The 24916-nt window shown below is 35.0% G+C and overlaps 2 protein-coding genes across 3 annotated transcripts; both read left to right on the top strand.

The window, feature by feature from the left end:
* Window positions 1–3662: 3662 nt before the first annotated feature.
* On the top strand, window positions 3663–22283 carry LOC132162796 (uncharacterized). The gene is made up of 15 exons (XM_059573025.1): window positions 3663–3722; window positions 4104–4234; window positions 4350–4418; window positions 5287–5358; window positions 8109–8181; window positions 9334–9424; window positions 11824–11899; window positions 13647–13749; window positions 13845–13867; window positions 13931–14030; window positions 14576–14706; window positions 14803–14871; window positions 16543–16614; window positions 18797–18869; window positions 21921–22283. Exons 1-15 carry the CDS (start codon window positions 3663–3665, stop codon window positions 21999–22001), a joined length of 1224 nt encoding a protein of 407 aa, XP_059429008.1. The 3' UTR covers window positions 22002–22283.
* A 967-nt stretch (window positions 22284–23250) lies between these two features.
* Window positions 23251–24829, top strand: LOC132164653 (uncharacterized). Of its 2 annotated transcripts, none has more exons than XM_059575197.1 (2): window positions 23251–23726; window positions 24742–24829. In XM_059575197.1, coding segments are annotated over exons 1-2 (390 nt in total). In that variant the 5' UTR covers window positions 23251–23338; the 3' UTR covers window positions 24744–24829. The 2 variants fall into 2 exon arrangements, with proteins under 2 accessions (XP_059431180.1, XP_059431179.1); XM_059575196.1 differs by lacking the exon at window positions 24742–24829 and adding an exon at window positions 24442–24688.
* The last annotated feature ends 87 nt before the right edge of the window (window positions 24830–24916 follow it).

Here is a 24916-nt window from a genome sequence, read left to right on the forward strand (position 1 = left end):
TCTCCGCGTCTAGACACCTGTCCCAAGAAGGTAACCATGACTCTAATACCATTTGTTGGGAGATTAAAGTGGTTATGGAGTTTTTACCAAGAGTACATTAATATACATAGTTGAACACAACTTTAGCCCAAAAGCCTAAGCTAATGGGCTAAGGTTCACTTAAGTATATTAAACACTCTTTTCTTTTATATTTTCTCAATATGAGACACAGCACTTACAAGTGCACTCACAACAAATATATTCAGAAATCATTTCAAAAAAAAAAAAAAAGTTCTCATTAATTGAACATCTTTAATTTTTTTCAAAAACTAATGTTTTTTTTTTTGGGTAACAAACCGAAATCCATTAAAGCATAAGAAAGTTACAGGACAGACACTTAGAGCTAAAAAGCTTAGACATATAAACCCAATCTAAACAGACTACAAACTCCTCAAAGTAGGTGAAGATGAAAGTCATCTGCGAATGCAACCCGAGAAAACCTTTGCCGCGGCGCAATCTGATGGATACTACTATCGGGAGTACGAATACTCCTATCAAATATCTAAACAGACTTTCAAAAAAGCCATGGAGATTTAGAGGCATAGTAACCATGAAAAAAAGGTTTCCAAAAGGAAATAAAAAAGAAAAGAAAAAAACCACTTCACTTACAAAGAGTCTAAAATCTAACCAGATCGGGTTTATCAGAAAGTAACATAAACAAGTTATAGAAAATAACCACAACAACATTACAGAAAACAAAGGCAAGCTCAAAAGCAGATAAAAATGTCTAAAAAATAACAACAGTGGAGTAGTAAGAGACGCACAGGCCCATGAGCAGGAAAGGAAACCAGAAGATCGGCGTTTGAGGTTGATGGAGGTGGAACGGCGCATGAGGGACATGTGCCCGCGAGTAAGATCTACTCGCAGGCGCGTGTTGAACACACATCGGCGCGTGGTGGTCGGATGGGTGGATCACTGGTGGTAGACGATGGCGGAGACAGCCTAGAACCCAGTGGGATGGCTTGTGTGCACCCAAGATTTCCTTAAAACAAGAGAATAAATTTTGAAAAAAACATATCCAAAGCTTTCAAAAAAATTGCGAAACCCAGACTTGGAGCTGCTGGTGATGGAGGTGGTCGGAAGTTTTGTGGTGGAGGATGGGCCATAACAATTTTTGGACAGAGATAAGGCCTCTGAGGAGGCAGATGGGGTCTCTAAAGAGACAGTTTTGACCTCTGATAAGGCAAGAAGGGGAGGGGGAGTAAGGAGAATGGAAAAAGAGAGAAAAAGGGGAGGGAAGAAGACAGCGTCTCCCTCCTTCATGGTTGGCGAACATGGGTTTGGGGGATTCTAGAGGAGAGAGAAGAGAGCGATTGGCTCTCACTAATTCACATCTTCTTTCTATAACTTCCAATTATGCTCACATTCAAAATAAAAATAAAAATAAAAATTAAAAAAAAAAAGGTTTAAATAAGTTAGTAGAATGGGAATGAATTACTCTTAAAAATATTAAAAATAACAAAGATAAGAAATAACAAAGAAGAAATTTTTGTCCGTCTGCCAAATGAGATCATTTATTACCAAGTTGTCCTTATATACCCCACATGAGGTGGGGCATGGGCCCCGAGGTGCATATAGAGAGACGTTTCTTTGTACCAAACCATCTTTTCTAAGGGTTACATATATGAGCCAGAAAATGTTTAAATATTACAGAAAATTGCCATTACAAATCCGTGGGATGATAAATATTTATTAAAGAGAGAGATTAAAAAAACACATTTTAAGTAACTCATAAAATAATCAATACCTAGTAATTTAGCAATATTTATCTTCTTGCCAAAAATTAGTATTTGGGATTCAACTTATAATCGAAGTTAACAAATATTCAATGGTTATATATATATAAAAGAAAAAGGTCAATACATAAATGAGACATCATAAATAACTCACATGGTTATAACTAGGTTTGAGATTGTTTGATAGGGATATAGAGATCATGAAAATGAAAATAAGTAAATAAATAATATTGAGTTGCCATGATTAGTTAAAAACACAGGCTTATTGTTGAATTATATATATTACTTAATTGATAATTGTTTTAGGATTGAGTTTCATGGATTAAAATCTTCTATGATAATTCTATAGCATAGTTGTTAAAATCTTAATTATTATTTTTAATTAAATGGTTCAAATTTTGTCATTTTAACATAGAACTTTTATAGTGAGATACAATAAATTAAAAAAAAAAAGTTAAGGATTATTTAGATCTTGCAAAATCTTAACTATTTAACTGAAAATAATGGGTAAAAATTAAGAATTTCATTGTAAAATTATCTTAATTCAAATTCACATATCTAAAAATTTATTTATTTATTTATTTTTCATTTTCCAATTGTCCCTTTGATTTTATCAATAGCAGTATTCATAGTCTTGTATTGATGATTTAAGTAGGTAAGAAGAAAAATGTTAAACATATAACTTTTTTACAACTTTTAATACATGTTAACATGTGATTGAAGGATGTTATAAGCTTTTGCTCCGATCACAAGCAGGTACGTGTCAAAAATTGTAAAAAAGGTATACGTGTAGCATAAGTCAAGCTAAAAATTCTCCCAAATCTTTGTTGAATTTGTTCGTAAAAAAACGTAAAATACTTTGTTGGCTTATCCGTATTTATTAAAGGACGGAATTTCAAACTACCATAACGAATAACTAAAAATAACGAACAACTAATAAAGTACGAGAAATCTAGTTTATTTAAAACGAGACCAATATTCATGATTCATCATTAGAAAATTATGACTACAATAGAGCAACAAAACATTCAAAGTTGTGGTATACAAATTTTCATATCTAAATTGCATCAAAATAAAAAAAAAAATTCATAATAAAAATTATATTCATGAAATGAACCATTTTTTCCATTAACTTCCTACAAAAATAAAATCCCCCCACCCCCCCCAAAAAATTCGACTCAAAATCATTGACAGCAATGTGTTGTTTTTCACATTCAAATATTGGGAGAAGAACAAATAAGAAGAGAAATTCAAGTTTTATTTGTTTTTCTCATGGATTTGGGAAAAGTACATTTTACCGTCTAAAGTTTGAGGCGACCTCTGATGTTTCAATTTATGCAATGCACCCCCCTAAACTTGCATTTTTTTTTTTAATAAAAAAAATTTAAAAAAATACCGCAACCACTTGGCCATCTCGCCATTTTTGCACTCCCAATTTTTTTTAAAAAAAATATAAAAAATAAAAAATAAGGGGCAATATGAAAATTTTGGGATAACATTGGCCGAATTAAAATTTTTTTGCAAGTTTGGAGGTGCATTGCAAAAATTAAAACATTAGAAGTCGGATTAAAAATCGTCTCAAACTTGGGGGAGTAAAGTATCATTTTCCCTATGGATTTCTTATTTCTTATAGAGATTTTTTTTAAAGGTCCACTTATGGTGTATTCGTTATTTATTTGAACTCCAGGGGTAAACGAGACCCCCAACTGCTTACCCTCTCGCCCGTTACTCTTCCTGCTCTGCGACAGCAAAGAACGAATCACAAACAGCTTCCCTTCCATTTTCAAAACCAAAAGCTCCTCCGCTTATATAAAAGCCCTTCACACACAATGCCCTGCACCAGTGCTTTCCGTCTCTCCCTCTTTCTCTCTGCGTGTGAGTGTGAAAATGTCTTTGGCTATTCACAAAGGTATGCTTCGCGGCTTCATCCAGAGCATGCATGACGAGGTAACCATATTCTCTCCGCCTCAGCCTCGCAGCTTCTTATCAATCTTTTGATTTCAAAAGAAAACACTCTCTGTTTTTGCTATCTTTTTTTTTTTTTTAACTTCTTTTTTTGTTTCCATTTTCGCAATTTCGTGAAAGTAGTTCTTGTAATATATCAGTCTTCGAAAGAAAAAAACTGATTTGGAAACCAATTTTGTTTTGTTTCAAATTTAAATCTTGTTGTTTTAAATGTTGTATATATTTATCTTTTGTCTGTGAAAATGCACGTTTTGCAATCTGTGAGAGACGAGAGATTGCATGTTGAAATGGCTTATGAATAGCCGTCTGGAAAGAAAATGCTTAGCTTTTGAAAAACGCGTTTTGGTGTAATTTTCTTTTCAGGGAATTATTAATGACCAATTCTGGCAACTACAAGCTAGGAAGCCTGTTAATCAACCGGATTACGTTGTGAGAACGATCACTAGCTACTGCGTATCTGCGCAAACTTTGTTCTCTCAGTTGACCGGTCTCGTGTAATTATCAACTCGTTAACTTTTTGTTTGGCGGTTAATTACTTGATTATGATTCGTTAAAGAAAAAAGAAAGTTGATATTGAATTTATGATCTAATATCCGTGCCTCTCTGCAGCGACCAAGAGAGCGTTAATTTTCATCAGATCAATGTTTCTGCTCGTGAACTGTATGAGAAATCGAGCAGGTGAGTTTTGGGTTTTATGTTATAATTGAGGAATTTATTTATATTTTGGTCTAGTTGGTAGTTTTATTAGAAACTTGAACTGGTCAGGGAGTCTGTATTTTTGGATCATCTGTAACTTATGGTGATAATTGGACTTGCATGTCCTAAGGAAATGTTATTTTATGTAGCATTTAATTTTTGCTTTTTGTTCTTTGTATCTTTAATGAGTCTGTGCCCTTGCATGGATGCATGTAGTGCATTTTGATCTTTGCTTTTTGTTCTTTGCATGCATAGATGTAATACAAATTATTATGTTATGATGTTGTTTCAATTTGTTACTATTATCGGCCAGCTCTAAGCAGCTTGGAGGTTTATATATGTATATATACAGTTTGAGTTTGAATTTTGCGAACCACAGCTTCCAAGGACGGAACCATGATTTCTCATCGGAGGGCCAAAGCTCGAATGAGGGGCCAAGCCTAATATTTAAGCCCAAAAAATAGAAATAATTTTTCTAAATATAAATATTTAAAGGAAAATTTCAACACCAGAGGGAGGGGTGGGGGGGCATGGCTCCCTGGCCTGTCCCTGATAGCTTCATCGTATGTAATGACTTTGTCATAGAGAATGCATCCTCTTTGACGGGTAGGGTGGGTGGTTGCTGGGGTTCAGATGATTGTGCCCTCTTGAATTTTGCAGTACTACCATTTCCAGAGCCTTGTATTACATGCAAAAATTGTCTACGCAGACTGTCTTTTTTCTTCATTAGATTACTACTGGTGGTGGTAATAAAATGCATCTACAATAATAAGGTAAGATGATGATTTGTCTTATCTTTCAGCGATTGTCATAAAACATAATTATACCCTCTCTTTTTTGCTTGGTACAGTATTGGTGCAGAGCATGTTAAGCTTTCATGTGGCGAACTTCTTCGTGCTTCGGCAGAGCATGATAAGGATCAGTAAGAATGCACATTAATTTATGCACTTAGCTATCAATTTTATCTATATCTGCTTGCTTGAGGAAGTTGTACTCATGTGATGTGGTGCAAGGACTGTAGTACATAGTTCATGGCTAAATTGTTATATTGTCGCTGAAAAATACTGCCAATCAAACAGCTAAGTAGATCTTGTAGAATTTGAATGCGCATGTTGCAGGCCTTTGTCAATTCTAGTTATCTCAATGATTTGCAAAGAATGTGGTTACATTTTATGGAATGGTGATTTTATTGTTTATGCCATAGTATGCTTACTAATTGAGTCATCGAGGTACATACTATTTATACTGCATAAGGTGTAGGGTTTCATTTTCTCTACTTGTGTTTTTTAAAAAATCAAACTATGCAAAAATGTATTGTAGGATTACTTTTACTTATCAAAAGAAGAAAGAATCTCTAAGGAAAATACCTTTAGCAATGAGATAAATCTATTAGTTTTGGTCTTTGATAATATGGATGTAATTCTTTCTTCTTTTTTTTTTTTTTTTTTTTTTTTTTTTTTTTCTGCATTTTTTGAGGCTTGCTTTGTATTTGGTGTTGACTGATCAAAATTTATTTTATTGTTTATGATTGATAGATGATAGGACTGGCTCCTAACTTCTAATTTCTCTATTTAGTCCATACATGTATACATACATGTGTGCTCGTGGACAGTTTTCTTCCCTGGTGTTGTGTGAGCTCTAGTACACATGGATGCTTGACTAAGATATCTCATGCATAGTTGATACGTTGATTAAACCATTTGACCATGTAGTGATAATGCTCCAATGGAAAAAGATGTCATGAGTTTTTGTAGGTTGTTCTTCTTTTTTTCAATTAGGTAGATAACCGTGGCATATTCTTGCAATTGATGGCAATCGTGAAGTCGAGAGCTTTGGCTTTTGAGCATAAACTAATAGCTCTTTCTAAGTCCTATTTGTGGTCCATCTTTTGAAATCAAAATCTAAAGTCACCGATTTAAGCTAAAGATGTATAGTTTCCTCAACAACAAAAAAAGGCACTAATTGATAGATCCTCAATTAGGTTTTCACAAGAATTACTATCACCGCCAATGGAATATTGATCTTCATGAGATATATTACTCATAGACCCCCATAAAAGTAATTTTTAATACTGTTTTTGGAAAGTTATGAATTCTTGATATCAACGTTCATTTAGGCTGAAAGCTTATCCTTATCAATTGATCTCATAGGTTTATCTCCTTTCCTTTTTTGACGAATTAGATTCGTCTTTAATTTGCATCTTTCTTTTATAACATTAATGCTCGGAATGATTTTTTTTCTATGCTTTTTTTACTTTATATTGTCTAGTAAAAATGAAAGCTTTATTAGCAGTGGGACTTAAGCTGTAATTTTTAATCGAAAAGTACCATTAATATGCTAGCTTTTTTGAGCTAAGCTGTATTTAACTAGATGTGGGGTTATTAATACTTTTATCTATCATAAAATTAATGTAAAAATATTTCAAGGTTTACTGTGAGTTTTATTGAATTTTTCATGCATTACCGAAATTGACAAATCCATAAAATGATTGGCTTATCAGTTGATGAGCTTTTATATATATAAGTATGTGTGTGTCTATATAACTATTTAACTAGAAATTGTATCTACAAATGTCATTCAAAGTTTGTCATCATTCAGTATTTTAACTATATAATGCAAGTTTGAGGAGTAAAAGACATCAATTTTTTTATATGTATCACAACCGGTATATCATATGTAGGACACACATTATACTACCAAATGGTGTCCAAATATTATCTTCAATTATACCAGTCTTTGTTAATCTTGAAGAATGAAGGCTTGCATGATATAAATTATGTAGTGGTGCATTTGGAGAAAGCACCATTCTCATACAATTTGATGCTGAAGAGATTTCTATCTGTTAGAGTTGAAGCATTAGTTTTTGAGGTTGCTTTAGGAGTGGATGGCGGCAATCAGCCGTTTTGCTTATTCTACTCTTTTTTAGTTTCTGGATCTTTTGAACTTTTGGAAATTAGTTGTCTTTGTTTTTTCTTCTTTTCTTTATCACTTTTTTCTTTTTTCTTTCTTTTTTTCTTTTGTTGTTGTTGTGTGTGTGTGTGTGTGTGTGGCTTTTCTGCTGTATGCCACCTGCCTAGTAGGGTTCCAAGCCTCTTTGAGAATGTCTCTTAAATTCCTTTGACTTATCCAAAAAAATTCAAAAGAAAAATTTGTATCCATGTTTAGTTACATTTAGAAATTATTAAAAGAAAATGCGTTGAACTAGTGATCAATGTTATTGAAATATATCTCAATATGTTGATAAGCAAAGTATTATACCCCCATTAGATCAAGTATGTTGAGAACAATGTTGATATAGTCAACTAATTGGGATATGCTAATAATAATTTGACCTTTTAATGAGAAAGTTCAAAAATTCTCTGATGCCTTTATTTACTGGATGTGTAATGGTGACATCGAACCGTGTCAATGGATGTTTAATTTCATAACCAAACATATCCACCACGAAAGCCTGTAAAGAAACTCATTTTTTTTTTTCTTTTCCATTTTTCTTTCTTTTTAATGTGCCGAAAGCTCTACATCCTCTATTAACTTAAGATAGCTTGGCTCTATGATAGGGCACATTTGTTCTAATCGTTTTTTTTCTTTTCTTTTTTTTCTTTTTTTTAATTTTATCTGCATATATGAATTGTTAAAGTGTGTTCATTGTTGTCTAAATTGTGATATTTTCAGTTGCTCCAAGTCTCTGTATTGGACTAAGAATGAGTTTTCCCACCTGAGAAGAAAATTTGAGACTGTTGTGCAGGTACTATCTTGTGATTGGTTTAGGTTTTGGGCTTTTAATAGTGATTCTCTCTCGTTCTTCTGGGAATATATAGCTCTTTTATACCTTCTTTTTCTTTTATTGATTGGAATAGCACATTGTACCTAGCCTTCATAATTTTTATTTTCTCTTATAAAGAAAAGTTGGGAGAACTAAATGAAAATATTATCCATTCTGGCATTTGAGCATGGCATTGGTTTGGGAATTTCGTTTGGATATTTATAGAGCTCTCCCGAGATATATATTTTAAAATCTTATAGTAGTTCACTAAAAGAAATTTAGCTAAAACTATCTAATCAAATGATTACGATCATACAATTAATTGGCTATACTGTGCTGTTGTAGAAGTGGAAGAGAGATGTTTAGTGCCATGGTTTTGAGTAGGCTCTTATTGTAGTATGTAGGTGGAATTTGTTGTCTTTGGTCTCCTCCTCGTGTATTTGCATGAGTAGTCTTGCATCATTTGTAGACATCCTTTTGTCTGGATGAGTACTTGTATTTAAAATATTTAAGAAATTTAGTTTGTTTAGTGGACAAACGCTTGTTGCAATTAACTATATATGCTCAGCGAAGAAAAAATCTTAGTATTTGTGTTTCTCAATGAATTTTGTCCTCAAAGCTTCTGCTTTTTGTCTCAACTATGATGCCTCCGACATTCCTTATATCTTCCTGTATTCTCTTTGGCTGAAAACTATTCAAGAGTAAGAGCCCTTTCAAGTGTATGCATTTTAATTATTTTCTTCTATGGGCCAATTTTATATGCAGATGGAGAGAAAGATCATGGACCTTCAGGGTGCACATTGAAAGGAATCTGCAACCTTTCACTAAATGGGTCCCATACGACCTCCCCAGCTAAATACTATGTTTGAAAATCTGAAATGTAGTCTCAGGTTTGGAATAGGACAATGTGATAGATAGATCACCTTTCTGTGTATGATCTATCTGTATCTATATGCTAACTTGATATAATTTTTGTGGAGTATGTTGAAATCTAATCGCATCTGCTAATAAATTGCTCATATGAATGGTATTGTTTATTTGGAAGGTTTGAACTAATAGAATTCCCTTAAAATGGTAGAAACAGAAATGTTTGTGGATATCGGGCCCTAACTTTGTATTGTTACTGAGCTGTAGTTGTTTTGTCTTGATATGCTCGTTGGTTATTTCAGTAAGAGCATGAGAGTTATGCTTTATAATTCCAAGGAGTACATCCATGAAATACTCTGTATGATGGCATCATAGATCATCTAAAGAAGTAGCCTACTTGAGCATCCTATATATATAATTTCATAAGAGTTTCACATTAATTATCAAAAAAATATATAATTTCATAAGAGTTAAATATCCCCCTAATATCCAAGTAAGGTGTTTCTCAAGTTTTGAACCACATAGACGCTGAAATGTTTGTTATCTCTAGCTTCAGGAAAACTTGCTGAGTATGCCCTTGAAATTGCTTCTTTTTGTTTTTAAATTTTGGCTCTAAATGTTTTTTTTTTTTTAGGTTTCTACTGATATGTGTAGTATTGGTCCATGGAGCAATAAATGCTCAAAAAGTTGTTCACTTTCTAATTTTAGAAAGTTTGTTGCCTTGGATTTCCTTGCTTAGAAGATATGGTAAATATTTATCTTAAACTTTTTTCCATCATGGAGCATTTGACTTATAGGGTAAAAAAAGTTGCAGTTTGTTTTAATGATGAATTATGGATCACTAATCCTTGAAACCAGCTGAGTTAGGCATTTTTCCTTGATGCTGCTTTAAGCTAATATCCAAGATTAACGAAAAATTGAAGAAGTGAATGCCTTTTAGTAAATAGTTATTCTAATTAGTGATGGTGGGTGAAGCAGGTAAAATAAATTAGGGTTATGTGGTTTCTTTGATACTTAATTTCATGCTCCAATGATCATGATTAGAAGGATATTTGTTGTGTGCATCTCTGTCGAGAGAGAAAGATGGGAGAGGGGAGGAGGGTATAATGGCCCAAGGAAAACGCTAGCCTCATCTGCGATATCACTCTAAAATAACTAGTCAAAGTTATAATTGGAGCTCCTTAGAATCGTTTATAATGTCCAATCTTAGCTAGTAAATAATCAATGTAGGACTTGGCACCCATGAGCTTCACATGAGCAATCCAACCCATAAGATTTCCTTTTCCTCTTCCCATTCTTACTTTTGTAGGTTTCCCGGTAATAGGGAGATTTGCAAGAACTCTTACCCATATCTTACCATTTCCTTTGAATTGTCGAATTATAGCCCGACACGCTGCTTCAATGGCTCAATATGAAAGACGACTAATCCACCCATTCTATGTGAGCAATTAGTCTTTCCAATATGGGACTAACTATTTAGGGTGTCACAATCTCTCCCCCACTCAAATTCTTGGCATCCTTGTTAGGGTTAGGGTCCACACCATGCAGTGCTTCAACACCCATAGTGTTCCTAACCTGGCTCTGATGTCATTTATAACAACCGAGGAAAAGCTCCAGCCACATCTGGACTATCACTCCAAAATGACTAGTCAAATTATAATTGGAGCTCCATAGAATTGTTTATAAAGTCAAGTCTCAGCTAGTAAGGAACCAATGTGGAATTTAGCACTCATGAATTTCTTTATAATCTATCCACTCCATGTGGGCAATTCATCTTCCCAATGTGGGATTAACTTTTGGGGTATCACAATTGGAAAGAAGAATTCATGTTTTCCTTTCTTTTCTGAATCTTGTAGAAGTTCTTGGTCATAGACACAGACCTTTTCCTTCTTGTTTCCTCTTTGGTGGGGTCTTTCCAGCTTATTATGGATGTTGGGGCCGTTCCATCTTTCTTTCTTTTGATATAGATTCACTTTAGAATAGAATTTCCATGTTTTAGCAGAACATTCTTTAAGCTCCATTTATTCAAATATAAGAAATACTAGAAAGTAAAAGAAGGAAAAGGTCTGTGTCTTTTTTAACGGCATAACATTTTACCTAGAACTTGTGTCTAGCTTTTTTTAAAATGAAAATCTGAGTTGATGGAGATGTAAGTAAGAGATTCGTATCTGATGGACTAGTTATGGTGCAACACATCTTAGTTGAGCACAATAATAAATGACATTTGTAGTAATTAAATATAAAAAATGTTGCATGATGAGATTATATTTAATGACTTTCCTATTAACTCTTTTTCCCCTTGTACTTTTAAGTTATTTAGTTGAACTACTAGGTATCTTCAGAAGGAAAAGAAAAGTAGTTCTTCATTATAACTGAACCAATTAAAAGATAAAAGAAAAATCTTCTTCTTTGTTTTTCCGAGGAAACATAATGTTCACCATCCGATAACAACAAATGTAATCCGACCTCAAAATGGAGAATCTAGTTAGACTACACAAGCTTTTACATGAACCACATCCTGTAACTTTTTACACCAACAACATCCTATAACTTCTTTGTGCTTGTCAGACTAGTTGAAGAAACTAAAAATGCAATGTTGTTTAATATTCTTCAAATAAAATTAATTCAATATGGTGTGAGATGTAATTCCTTTTGCAATTTGTTATGAAACCTTCACTTGTATTCTTGCAGCTTCCATCATTGATGATCACAATCCAGTACTTTCCCTATCACACAAGAGGCCTCAAGTTTGATCAGCTATTACTGATTTCGGGCGTCTAGAAATATACAATAAGATCATACTTAATCATTGGAACTTGGAAGTTCCTTTCATGTGAGTTATGAATGCAGTGTCATCTCTATAGATTCCATAAATACTATTTGTTTTTGTATAGTTGGAATTTTAACTTCTCTTGTTCATTATGAGGGGAAAAAAAGAAGCTTTCTCACAAACTGAACCTTGGAGGAAAAGTATCCTGAGTGTTTATGTACCAAAGTTGTAACCTTTGCTTTTAATTCCCTGTGCTTACAACAATTAAGACAAATTAACTCTAATATCGCAGTGATGCCAATGATGCTGGAAGGGGAGGTGATCCTGATCTCGTGTAATGCATTGGTGGAGAAGTTAAATAGTAGGGAAAGATTATACAACTACATTTGCAAGTCGACAAAAACTCTATGAAAAAAAACTTCTCTCAGACAAGCACATATTCTCTAACCCCAAGTATTTGTCATTTTTAATCCTTTGTAAAATGAAGGGGGTTAGATTCATTATAGAGATTCAATTCAAAAGCTTGCCTTATTTGATGGCATCTTTAATGAAGCAAGTAAATAAATTCTAACCTAAAAGAAGCAAACAATTGAAATCATATATTGTTACATAATCAGTGAATGAATATCTGTAAAGAGATTTTACAATTAAGAAGTTGCTTTAAACCAATGTGGGACAATAAGGAATGTGATTTGGTTATCATTATTATTGAGAATGACAAACAAATGTCTTTTATGTATGCGAATAAATGTTCACCATATTTGAGTCTGTTTGCTTAAAAGACAGGAAAGATAAATTTGAGATTTTCTTAAACTTTATCCTAATTAATGTAAATAGCATTTTGTCGAAATGACTAGATAAATTTAGTTATGGTGTCACATCCATTAATATTGGCAATGGGGGTTATAGGTACAAATATAAGTTGATTCTTTTCTTTTCATAATTCCTTTTCTATTTTTTTTCTCTCTCCTCCCCCTGAGATTTGGGTTGAAGAACCATCTCATGTGGAGGGAAAAAATGTGCACTTACGAACTATTTTTTTTACATGTCCAAACAAGAGGGGGGAGGAGAGATTCGAACTAGTGACCTCCGCTTCATAAGGCGTGATCTCCAGCCAATTGAGCTACCCTTTAAGAACACTTACAAACTTAAATGGGAGGAATAAAGATAATATATGATTCAATAATAACTTATCACTTAATCCATAAAGGTTAAGCTATTAAGAAGTGGGTCAATAATGTATGTAATGCTCACCAACACACTAACACCTTCAAACTCATAATGTTAAAGAGGGAGTGGACCTAATTGAAAGAACATATAACTTAAGTGCTTTACATACCAAAAATCTTGTTACTTAATACTATCATTAAACTTTTTGAAGGAATGATAGATCTGCACTTACCTTAATCATTTAATTCATTGATTGATAGCAGTAAATTCATTCAAATTTGTTACCATGTTGTTTTAATTTAGATTCTCTAGAACCTAAACATTTAAAAGCACATATTTGGATCCAACTGGGCAGGGCTTGACATTATTTTCTGCTAAATCTTGTAATTTGCAGTTCTGATAAAGTTTTGCCACATACTATCTATTGGTGAAGCCATTTTGGGAAAGGTTATTATATTTTTTCATTTCCTATTAAGAAAAGATTAATATTCTTTTTCATACTTCGCACTAGGGCAGTTTGCTGTCATGTATTAATATGTTGGCTGATTATTAGAAACTAAAGTTTGTAATTTACTGATTGTGACCTGAAACTACTCTAATGGTTTATTATTGATTAACTATTGTCATAAATGTCCAATAGTTGGATCATCCGAAGGGAGCTGCTGGCAAGGGGGGGACCAGCTCCATTCGAGCTGCCACTACGGGCGGTTGTTTGCCCTTATCACGTTATTCCCAGATTGCTTGTATGACTTTCTCTATAATTATAACTCCTTTTTTTTTTTGATAAGTACAAAAAGTAACTCCTTTAAATTTATCTACATATGTAATGCAATTCCAGGATGATGAGTTGAAGGACATAAGGTAAAAGAGTTGATTTAGCATTTGTCATTGATTGTGGCATAGATGATAATTTGCAATTTCTAGGTGTTATGTCTACAGGGTATCATGCTTAACTCATGACAGCCTGACGCGCCTTGTTGTCATCTGCAATTCATTCTGCCTTTTAAGCCTCACACTGAAGCAGGTATGTCTCTGGCAGAACCGTTTCTTTCTCACCACAGTTTAAGGTTTTCTTTTAGTTTCAGTTGTTTAGGCTTTCTCCACTATTTCATCCAGAAATGGCTTTGTCTATTCTTAAAGAACTGCTCCAAGAATATGTGCAGTCATTGTTTGATGAGGTGACAGATTCTTTTTCATCTGGTTTTTTATTTTGTTTTGTGATACCTTTCTTTGCCAATGGTTCCTTTTGCTCTACTATGTTGGTGGTTATGTAGGATTTGCATATTAAATTGATTTCAGGGACTTCTGTAGTATGAATGCCAGTTTATCTTCTCTCATTTGTCTAGGCTTTGAATTTTTACTTCTGAATTCTTAGATTTCTCTTCCTGTTATGGGGTTTGGATACTTGCACCTCATAATGCATTAATACACCCGTTCTTGCATCTTTTGAATTTTAATACAAGTTAGAAAAAAATTTGAATGAGATGCAGCACGTATTATGGCTTGAGCATTTGTTTGGAAAAGAATGATCAGGTGATTGTCCATGTGTATTCATGTCATGGCTTTCAGGGGATATTAAACGATCAGTTTTCTCAGATTCAGACTTTGAAAAGTGTGGAGGAACCCGAGCACGTTGTGCAGTTGATTGATACATACTTCATTGATGTAGAAACAATCTTATCAGAGCTTACAACCTACATGTACCTCCATTTCAATTAACTTTACATTGTTTCAGTTACAGATGCTAGTTCTATACCTACTTGGTTATTTCTCTTTTATGTTTTTATTATCTGCAGTGATTATCCTGATTTCGATTTCTCTAAGTTGGCTACACTGGCTCACAAAGTAGAGGAGAGAAGCTTGAGGTAGTACGATAGAATAATTTATTGATTACATTGTTTTAATGATGTTTACTTATGTCTGATAAGGGGAGAAGGTCTGGGAAGGTTACAGATGGTATGCATACTTACAGGCTGCTGTTATGGAAAGGTAGTTGAGGTCTTTTAGTGGCATATTTAAAAGCTGCTTGTAATATTGTTTAAAAGACAGCTTCTTTTTGCAAACTGTCTTGCCTTGATCAAGACCAGATGCCTGCGATCAATGGTTTTGTACTTGTCGTCCATCTTATTAAAGGGGCCAAGGCAGTGTAAAGACGACTTTCTCAAATTTTTTAAGTAAATTCCTTTCTGTTTCAGCCTGGCCTATCCTTTTAGCTCTATCTACTGGTTTAATATGTTCTCATTTCATTTCTATTATTGAAAGAATTTTTTTTCTAGTATTTATATCTTATTTCTTCTTTCTTCTTCTTGTAATAGTTTTTGCTAGCTTAGTTATATTTCCGTTCTACTTGTCATTTACTTACTAATAATAATTAGTTGGCTAGCTTGACTTTGTCTTATGAACTCATCAAGTCCTTCTATCTAGCCTTCTCAAATACTACTACCTTATCTTTGTCTTAGGGCAGTTCCTTTACTGTATCCATAAGTAGTATGGATTCTAAGAGGGCACCCTAGTTTTGCATGATCTGTCCTGGCAATTTGGTACCTATAACATTCTCTTGCAGTTGGTAAACACCTTTTTTCAGCTTGTTTAGACATTTGGAGCTGTGGCTTGTCTAATACCATCTTAGGCATTCTATGAGGTCCCCATGATGAGCTTTAGTCAAAATGTACCAAACACCCCTTTGCTGTTTGCAATTTCACATGGGTATAAGATATATGTTCATGATGTGCCTTGTCTTGAGCAGAGACTCATAATAGGTGGCCTTTCTAAGTGTCCCTTTTTATACGTGGATACTTGTGTATAAGTGAATAGTGAATATTCACGTTACAGATATGATATGCTGCATAGTATCTTTGTTTTACCCAAAGAGAGGTGTCAATTATAGTTGAACACTTAAATACCTCAGATATACCCTTTATGCTTGAAGTTTTAAGGAAAATGTGATTGACATGCAGATACATCTCGTTCTTGATGTGCACCTGAGTGCACGTATAGGCAGAAGGAAATCATCTCACCTTTGCATGTGCTGCGTTTTGGTCCAAAGTATTCAGAAGCTGAACTTCCTGATTTATGTTTATAGATTATACAACTTTGAATGCTAGAACTTCTTAGTGGTACTGGTAATGAACAATCCAATATAATGAGATTTCACAAAGTATAGGGTATCATTACTTGTGGTGAATATGAAAAATCTTCATTGTTTGTAGTTTGAACTTTTAAGATATGGGCTAAATGTCATGCTACTTTTAGTTTAAATGGAAAGTGTGTAATCTACAAAATTGATATCCTCAAATTAAATATCTTTCCTTTTGTTATTGAGATCATCTTATCAACATTATCAGCTGTTCAATGTGATACTTGTGTGAAAAGTTAAATTTTTGTGTCATTTTTAAAGTAGCTTTTACCTTATCACGAATTTGTTGCCAAATTTCCAATATGATGTATATTTGTCCGAGGAATACATGGAACATTAATCATTTCCTTCCATTTCTGAGTGATTTCAAACTGGATCTTACTTTTATTTGGTGTTACAGCATTGGTGCTGAGCATGTGAGACTTGCATGTGTTGATCTCATTCAGGCTTGTAATCAGATGAACAAGGAAAAGTAAGAGGGCTTCCTGTTATTCACACAGACTAAAAATTTATGATGCCTTATAGAGAAGAAGAAATCAGGTTTCATATCTTTTTGAAGAGAAGTTGCTAATAAATTTTGAAAATTAATTATACCTGCAGAAACCTTGCATTTTCACATGCTATATACCTGGATTATTGTTTTGACCCCTGAAATATCAAATTTAGCTCTGATGGGACCAGTGGGTCCAGTCAAAGGCTCTATTCAATGGTCCCTGTATATGCTACCAGACTGTATCTGTTGCAAAAGAAGTGAATGCTTGTGACTGTTCTTCTAATATAAAGTAGGTTGTTCATTGATCTATTTCACTACTTTGTCTAATCCTTCCATTTGGAAAAATAATTGGAAGGAATGTAATGGAAATATATCAGATGGCAGTTCTTGTCCTCCTTGTCTGTGTAAAGTTTACATGTGATTACTTCTTGAAGTCTTGTAATTGTGACTATGCTTTTTTCCTTTCCCTTTCCAAACTATTTTGCTATATAATTGCTCTTTGTGCGGTTCTTGCTCTTTGTTTGTCCATATAAAAAAAATAATCATCCATCCAAACAAGTTGGAAAATATTGTCTGATGTTTTTAGCTTTCAACACATTTTTCCAGTAATTTATTTTCATTTTTCCCATCATAAACCGCCTTGTTAAATTCATTTCTAGTTCAACCTCGTCTGATTTTTATGTATCTATTGTACTTATCTGAAGTTAAACTCTCGTTATCATGTATTTCAATTGATTTTATTTTTATGTTATTTTATGAAGTGGGAAATACTAATTGGTAAATTAAGGTACTTTATTACATATTTGTGCTTAGTTACGATGTGAGTTACTTAATCCTCTTCTTTTTCTTGTTTTCACATCAACATTTATAGCATATGTCAAGTTAGAGGAGTGCTTTGTCATACGTACGCACACATACACTACCTACATACATACTTATATAATATATGTATGCATGTTACACAATGAAGGTCTCTCTCTCTCTTTCTCTCTCTCTCTCTCTCTCTCTCTCTCTCTCTCTCTCTCTTCTTTGGGTTGAACCTGAGACATCTCTTTTCTTAAGGATACGAACCTGGCTCCATTGTGTAACATATGTATATATGTATTTATGTTACACAATTGGAGGTAGTCCTCTCTTGTTTGGGTTGAACCCTAGACATCTCTTTTCTTAAAAGGGAAGAGATCCCAGCTTGGTTGCAAAGGCTGGTAATGTTCTCTGACATGTATCCCAGAAGGTACCTTTTTTTTTTTTTTTCACAAATGATTTTGCTCTCAAATTTCTACCGAGTAGTTAATATTGTCCCTGATAAACGACAACGAATTAGATAATTTATATAATTTCCTTCATTAAAAATATGCATATCTAGTATTTTTTTTTACAATATTTTATTTCTCCTTCATTTTTCTCATCAATTTAACCGTAAACCCAAATTTGAGTATTCACCAATCTGTAGCAGAACTATTTTAGTGGCGTTAACAATAGGGTAGCCAACTTGGTTAGACAAATAATGGCACCCAGGGTGATAAGTGCAGTTATCTGAGCAAAAGTTTTATGGTGAATATACCCATCAAGGTCACCTTACAAAGAGAAGATCAGGAACATACTAATTCTATATTGGCTATTACCTTCTCCATTACTATGTTCACAGGCACATGAATACCCACTAACTGGCTTTGTTCTCTATACAAAAAATTGGTCATGTAGATTCTCACTCTCTTTCTCAACCGCATTGATTATTTTGTGCATTGCAGATTTGCTACATTCATGTTACTTGCAATCTTTATGTATGACATTGATTTTCAACTGGTCTTGTGCTTTTTTATGTGTGTTTTGTGCCACATTCAACCTAGAAGCTCAAGGACATCTGAGCAGCTTTAGACTTTAGTATGCCCCCAGTATTGTAAACCTACATTTCCAATTAAGGGATAGCTTCTTTTATTTACTCAATCACTAAGTTTATCTTTCCGTTCTTTTTTAATTGCTATTGTTGAATGGATATGCCAATATTACTCAGTTCTGCAGGTACTAAATACATGTCTTTTACGTTAAGATCTTCTTTACGCTCTTTCCTCTTTTAATCTTTCTTAATTGAAACTGTCTATATTTGCATAACTTAATTATTAACGCACTGATTTTTTTATTGAAAATTTTACTTTTTCAGTTTGTCTAAAGCCTTAATTTGGATAAAGAATGAATTTGCTCACACCCGAAACAAGCTGGAGGCCTATGTTCAGGTATTGCACAATATTTATTTCCGTCTTTTGGACTTTCATGATATGGTTTAAGAGGCATTCTACACATTTCCATGTTCTTTTGGATATTTGACTTTATTTCCTTGATCTTCATAAGTCTTCTTTGGAGAGAAAAAGATCGAACCCTGATACTTAGGACAAAGGCTCCATTTGTTTCGAGGGATTTTTTTTTTTAAAAAAAAAAAAATGTTTTCCCTATTTTCTGGTGTTTGCTATGACCGAAAATCATGGTCAAACCAGAAACATTTTTGGTTGACCAAGAAAACCTTTTCTAGTTTCCATAAAATGGTTTCTCTTTCTTAAAACAGTAAACCATTTTTCGAGTTAGCTTTTCTTTCTCACACACTTTCTCTCAATGAAATGCAAATACAATTTAACAAATTCATCCATAAGAAGTCTATCCTTGACTTTTTTTCTTGTTTAATTGACCATATAGGAATCCTATTGAACATGCATTAACACAGAAGAAGGATCCTCGAACATATATTAACACAATTAATAAGGATCTTCTAAAGCTCCTAAAAAACTCTAGCTTGTAGAGTTTCTTAAATCCTAACAATTAGTTTCAAATTTTATAATTCAAACTTTACCACCTCAGCATTAATGACGTGGCAGAAACATTAGGAAAAGAAGAATAACTCTCTTTCTTGAATCCTTGAACACACAAGGAAGAAGAACAAGAAGAAATGTGACAATGGCATGGCTTCTAGATGGGTTATACCTATGAAGTTCGTGTATGTGGTCTCTCTTAGGTGTTAGTGTGTGAGGGTGAGTTTCGGCGCGTGAGAGTTTGCATTGGAGTTTTCGTCATCAAAATTTTTGTTTTTTTATTGTTTTTGTAATTGAGTGATGGGTTACTTGGGATATTTCTATGTGGAAGCAAAATCTTATGAGATTCAGTCTGAGATTGCGAATGGTGGTGTTCATTTAGCAGAGAGAAGTAGAGGTATTTTTGAGGGGTGGTTTTGGGCAGGCCGAGTGTGGTTTGGCTGATGAATTCAATGGAGGCATTGATTAAAGGAGATGAATTGAGAGACTTTTGTAGGACCCTCGACATGGAAACACATCTTACGTTATGCAGCGACGAGAGAACAATCACAAAAGGTTTATGGAGCTTTCGAAATATGGCGGTGGAGGGCGGCGTAGTTCTATCATAGTTCTAGAGGGTTGAGACAGAAGTGGATGGGGCAATTGCTTCTCTCAGATGAGGCGGTTGGTGAAGCACCTTGAGCAGAAAGGTGCAGGTGGGAGCAGGAATGGGGTCTGGTGATAACCTGGTGTTGCTGTGGATGGTGGACTATTCTACGCAAAGATGCTGGAAGGGAAAGGGCACTTTTAGGTAAGAGAGTATTCGAGCAGAGGCATTATGGTCATTACTGGAAAACAAAGAGTGAAGGCTATGGAAATTTTTGGAAGGAAGGAGGCACGATTATTGCCCAAAGATCATGTTGTTCAAGCTGGAGATGATGGTTTGAATACATCTGTTTTGGAAGGTGCCTTCAATTTTCAACCATTGAAGGATGTTATGTTGTCGCTTAAAATGGAAGCTGACAGATGGATGGGTATATTAGAGATGGGATTGGAGTTAAATGTAAATGGAGTTGAGAATGTTGAAGGCCCACCTCTGATGATCCCCTTGACAAGTCAAGATGGTATGAGAGCAGACTCACCACCTCCATGGTACTCTGCAACAAGTGATAACACACAAGAAGATATAAGGTATTTCCACATGTTTGGCTTGATTTCGCTAGGGGCCAACTCTAAATAAGCAAGGAGCTGGCTTTAAACATTGATTCATAAACTCAAACTTCATGCATCTTGTCGCTCGGCTCTGCCCTGGTGATGCAATCTGGGATCCGAGTGGCTACGTTCTCCGAGATTGTGTAGGCCCTCTGTAGCCTGTTTACGTCTTTGGGAGTGAGGACAGACCTCTGGCCTTGCAGAGATTGGGATCGGACTTGACCGCCTTCATAGGAACATTGTCCTTGGAAACGTTGTTGCCGAAGATTCTAGGAGGATTGTTGGATCTATCATGCCCATAATGAAGATCATGTTGGTGATTTTAAAAGACGCGGGATACAGTAACAGTTGGAATTGAAGAGCAAGTGTGCAACACTTGGACGAAGATGAGCTCCCGCCAGTTCATGTAGATGAGAACATAAAAAGTGAATCCGATAACCGGGGACCGTCATGAGTAGGTGTCTCAGAAGTCGTACGGACAGTACGGTCCTCTCCAAGTTGAAGAGACGTTTGCTACACACGGCAGAATATCATCAAGGATCGGAATTCGAACTGGCACATCAAAAGCTTAATGGGCGCGAAAGTCAAAGGCTGGCACCATTCTTGAAACATGTTTCCGTTATCTTCCCCGACACGTCATATAGGGGAATTGGGGAGTAATTGTTGGGAATTGGGCTGGCTGCTAAGGCCCAACTCGCTACCGCTGTAGTCGATCGCAGCCCATTATTGAGTTCCATATATCAACATTTTACATCCAATCGGGGTTCTTGCCTCACTTTGGTTGCTCAAGCCCTCATCGCTTAGTAATTAATATGACAACGCAATATTCGGATCGTGTCCCCCAGAAGTCAAAGTAATCGTCACACTATACCCTGAATCCCATGATTTGGGGGATACGGAGGGCATATCTGTCCAAGTCTCATTTAAGGGTATGGAGATCACCCGTCGGTTGACACGTGGTACTCGGCCATGCCAGCACCATACCCCTAATCCTCGGATTTGGAGGATACGGGGATCAGCTCTTAACACCTTATTCAATGCTCAACATTTATATAACCCACGCTCCATAACGGTAAAAGGACTTTTTGCAAAAATCTTTCACTCTCAACACTAGCACTAATGTGATTCTGTCACAACAAATAAAAATTTTATTTTGTTTTAAAATCTGTATGATTATGAAACTCTGTAGAAGGCATAGGTTAATAGACCATTGGTAATATCTTCGAAAATAATAAATTTTCTGTTTCTTTTTTATTTTCTAAACTTAAATTATCCCAACACATTTGTGAGCAGATGGAGCGGAGGATTATCAGACTCAAGAGCAGACAACAAAACCGATCTTGTGTGCCATCAAATTCTCTTCCAGTTTTATGAGAGGAAGTTCGTGGAAGTGAAGGATTGAAATACTTTATATTAGGTTTTTTGATAATAGCTGATTCATCTACATGGTTCCATGCGTTCTCAAGGGATGCTATACAAACAAAAGCTTTGTCTGCAACTAAGCTTTTGCCATCTTCTTATTGGGCAGTGCTCAGTTTCCAAAAACAAAACTACTCAGCCATTACACACAGTAGCATCATAAGCACTGCTCGGTGCCTTTACTAGCATGACATCTGATCGATAATTGAAAATTCATGCACATGAGGTTCCTTGTTTGTTTTTCTTTTTTTTCCTACTGGAATGAGTTGCTTGTTTTGATTGCTCATGGGTGCAACTGTTAGCTGCTGGAAGTTGCTTAATACAGGTTGCCTTTGGTGGATAAACCAACCAGTAAAGAACCCTATTAGGCTTTACTGTAATGTGTTCATGTAAGCGTCTGTTAGAGGCGCCTGTTAAGTTGAAATTTCGAATTTAGATTGAAAATAACTTCTCTAAGGACCGAGTGTAAACGAAGTCCTTTACACCATCAATAACAGCCAGCCACATCAGCTTAGAACATCACCAAAACGAATGTGATGTTCCAAACCCGATCATCTCTATTCTCCAAACCCCATCTCCTAGCAATCAACCAAAGCGAAGACAGCCCCGTTCCTCTGCCGAACACAAGACCAGCGTTTAACTTGAAAGAGCATGGCAAATATTCAGTTTCTTCTTCAAAGCTTGTCAAGAAAGACTAATCGAGAGAAATATTTGAGCAGGCATTTCTTAGTATATTTTAATTTCACACACAAATTCCATTATTGACATCTCATACACAACTTCTCGGCTATCAAACGGAGCACATAGCTGTGTCTTTATTGCCAAAAAAGAATGACAAATACAAAGAAGAAATATGAGAGTGGAAGGTAACATGAGAGAAAAGCAAGCCACCAAGGCGACCAAATTCAACAGGAGAAAGGAGAGGGAGGAGTTAGGGTTTCATGATCGTGATACTCATTCATTGATTTGAAGCGCTCGTCAGAATCTCCTACAATTTTTTTAAAATTATAAATTTTCAAAATTATGTAACTTATGCCATTTTTAAGTATAGAAACTATTGATAAATGCTTATTTATTGGCATCCATAACATTTATTTTTATTAATTGTTTTGATTCTTTCTAATGAATAAGTTCTACGTTGTCTTGGTATCTATTTTTTGATAAAAATTTGGTACACCAAGCATTTCTCTTTATGAAAATGTAAAAATTTTTGCTTTGAATTTTTCCTTATCCATTCCAAAATTCCAATTCTGAGATTGGGGTATAATTGTCTTTTGAAACTTCGGAAGGGCATGACATACATCCGAGGCGCCAAAACGCCTTATCCCTTCCTCCCCATTCCCTCCAATTCTCTTCCGGTATCTTCACTCGTGTCGATGGCAATGGCAGCGACTGTACACTCCGTCTTTGCAAACATTCCCCATATCAATTCCGGAAGGACAAAGGCCCTGACTCGGCGCCACTCGCGACTGAACTCGGTGAGTTGCTGCCAGGGAATCGCCGAGCAGACCCAGCGAGTGACACTCAGGAAGGGGAACGATTCCCTGGACATATGCCGAGTCCTCAATGGGATGTGGCAGACCAGTGGCGGTTGGGGCCGAATCGATCGAGACGACGCCGTTGAGGCCATGCTCCGCTACGCTGACGCCGGACTCTCCACTTTCGACATGGCCGATATCTGTAAGTACTCTTCTTTTTTATTTTTTTAATCATCTTTCTTATTTGCGTGGAAAAATTTCATTGGGCGGTTACAAACCTCTCTGGCGGGTTGTTGCATAAATATTTGTAGTATATCTTTAACTAAACCACTCGGCCTCTTCTTCGTCATCACTTGAACACGTTACGCTTTTGTGTTCATTTGTTTTCCGCTTTACTGTCCCAATAGACAAATAAGCCCTTTCTGCGAAGTAGAGAGAAATAAAATGAGAGTTTTCCTCCATACACCCTTCTATAAATTTATGGTATAAGCCTTAACATAACCTATAATTTTTAGTAGCCCGTCTCACATCCTTAAAAATAAGGACAGAATTTTCTTCCAAACCAGTTTGAAGTCTTTCAATCTATTTAAAATAGTATAAAGTGTCTATAAACATTTAAAACGCATATTCAATTTTTAAGGTCATTAATATCAGTTTACTAACTTAGACTAACATTTTAAATGTTTATAGATACTTGGCACTATTTTAAATAGGTTATAGCCTATAGGATATTTCCTCCGGACTGGTTTGGAGAAAATTTATATCCTAAAAATAATGAGTAGCGCAATTTTTCCAATCTTTATCCATTTTTATTTATTTTTATCAAATTCACTAATGAATAAATGTGACTCATCATTCTAAGTGTCAATCTCTTTAACATTCTTGTCTACTTGACATGTTCACATCTATGCATGCAGGATGGATACTTGAAAATGCTGAATAACATTTATTTTAAACAAGAGATAAATAAGAGATGGATGAATATTATATTTCTCAAAAGTTATATGACAATCTTATAAAATTCTAACCCTCTCCATTTCCTTTTAAATGGAGATTGATCCTTTTGGAAGAAATGCAAGTAGAGAAATCATATGTTAAAATGTAAATATTTGTACTTTGAAAATTTCCTTATCCATTCCAAAATTTCAATTCCGACATAAAAAAAAAAAAAAAAAAAAAAATTGACATTGGGGTATAATTGTCTTTCAAAACTCTAGAAGGGCATTGACATATGGCCAAGGCGCCAAGACGCCTTATCCTCCCCATAGTCCATACCCTCCAATACTCTTCCGGTATCTTCACTCCTGTCGATGGCAATGTCAGCGACTGTACACTCCTCAGTCTTTGCAAACATTCCCCATATCAAATCAACTAGAACGAAGGCCCTGACTC

The sequence above is a fragment of the Corylus avellana genome, chromosome ca10 (genome assembly GCF_901000735.1).
Source record: "Corylus avellana chromosome ca10, CavTom2PMs-1.0".
Lineage (NCBI taxonomy): Eukaryota > Viridiplantae > Streptophyta > Magnoliopsida > Fagales > Betulaceae > Corylus > Corylus avellana.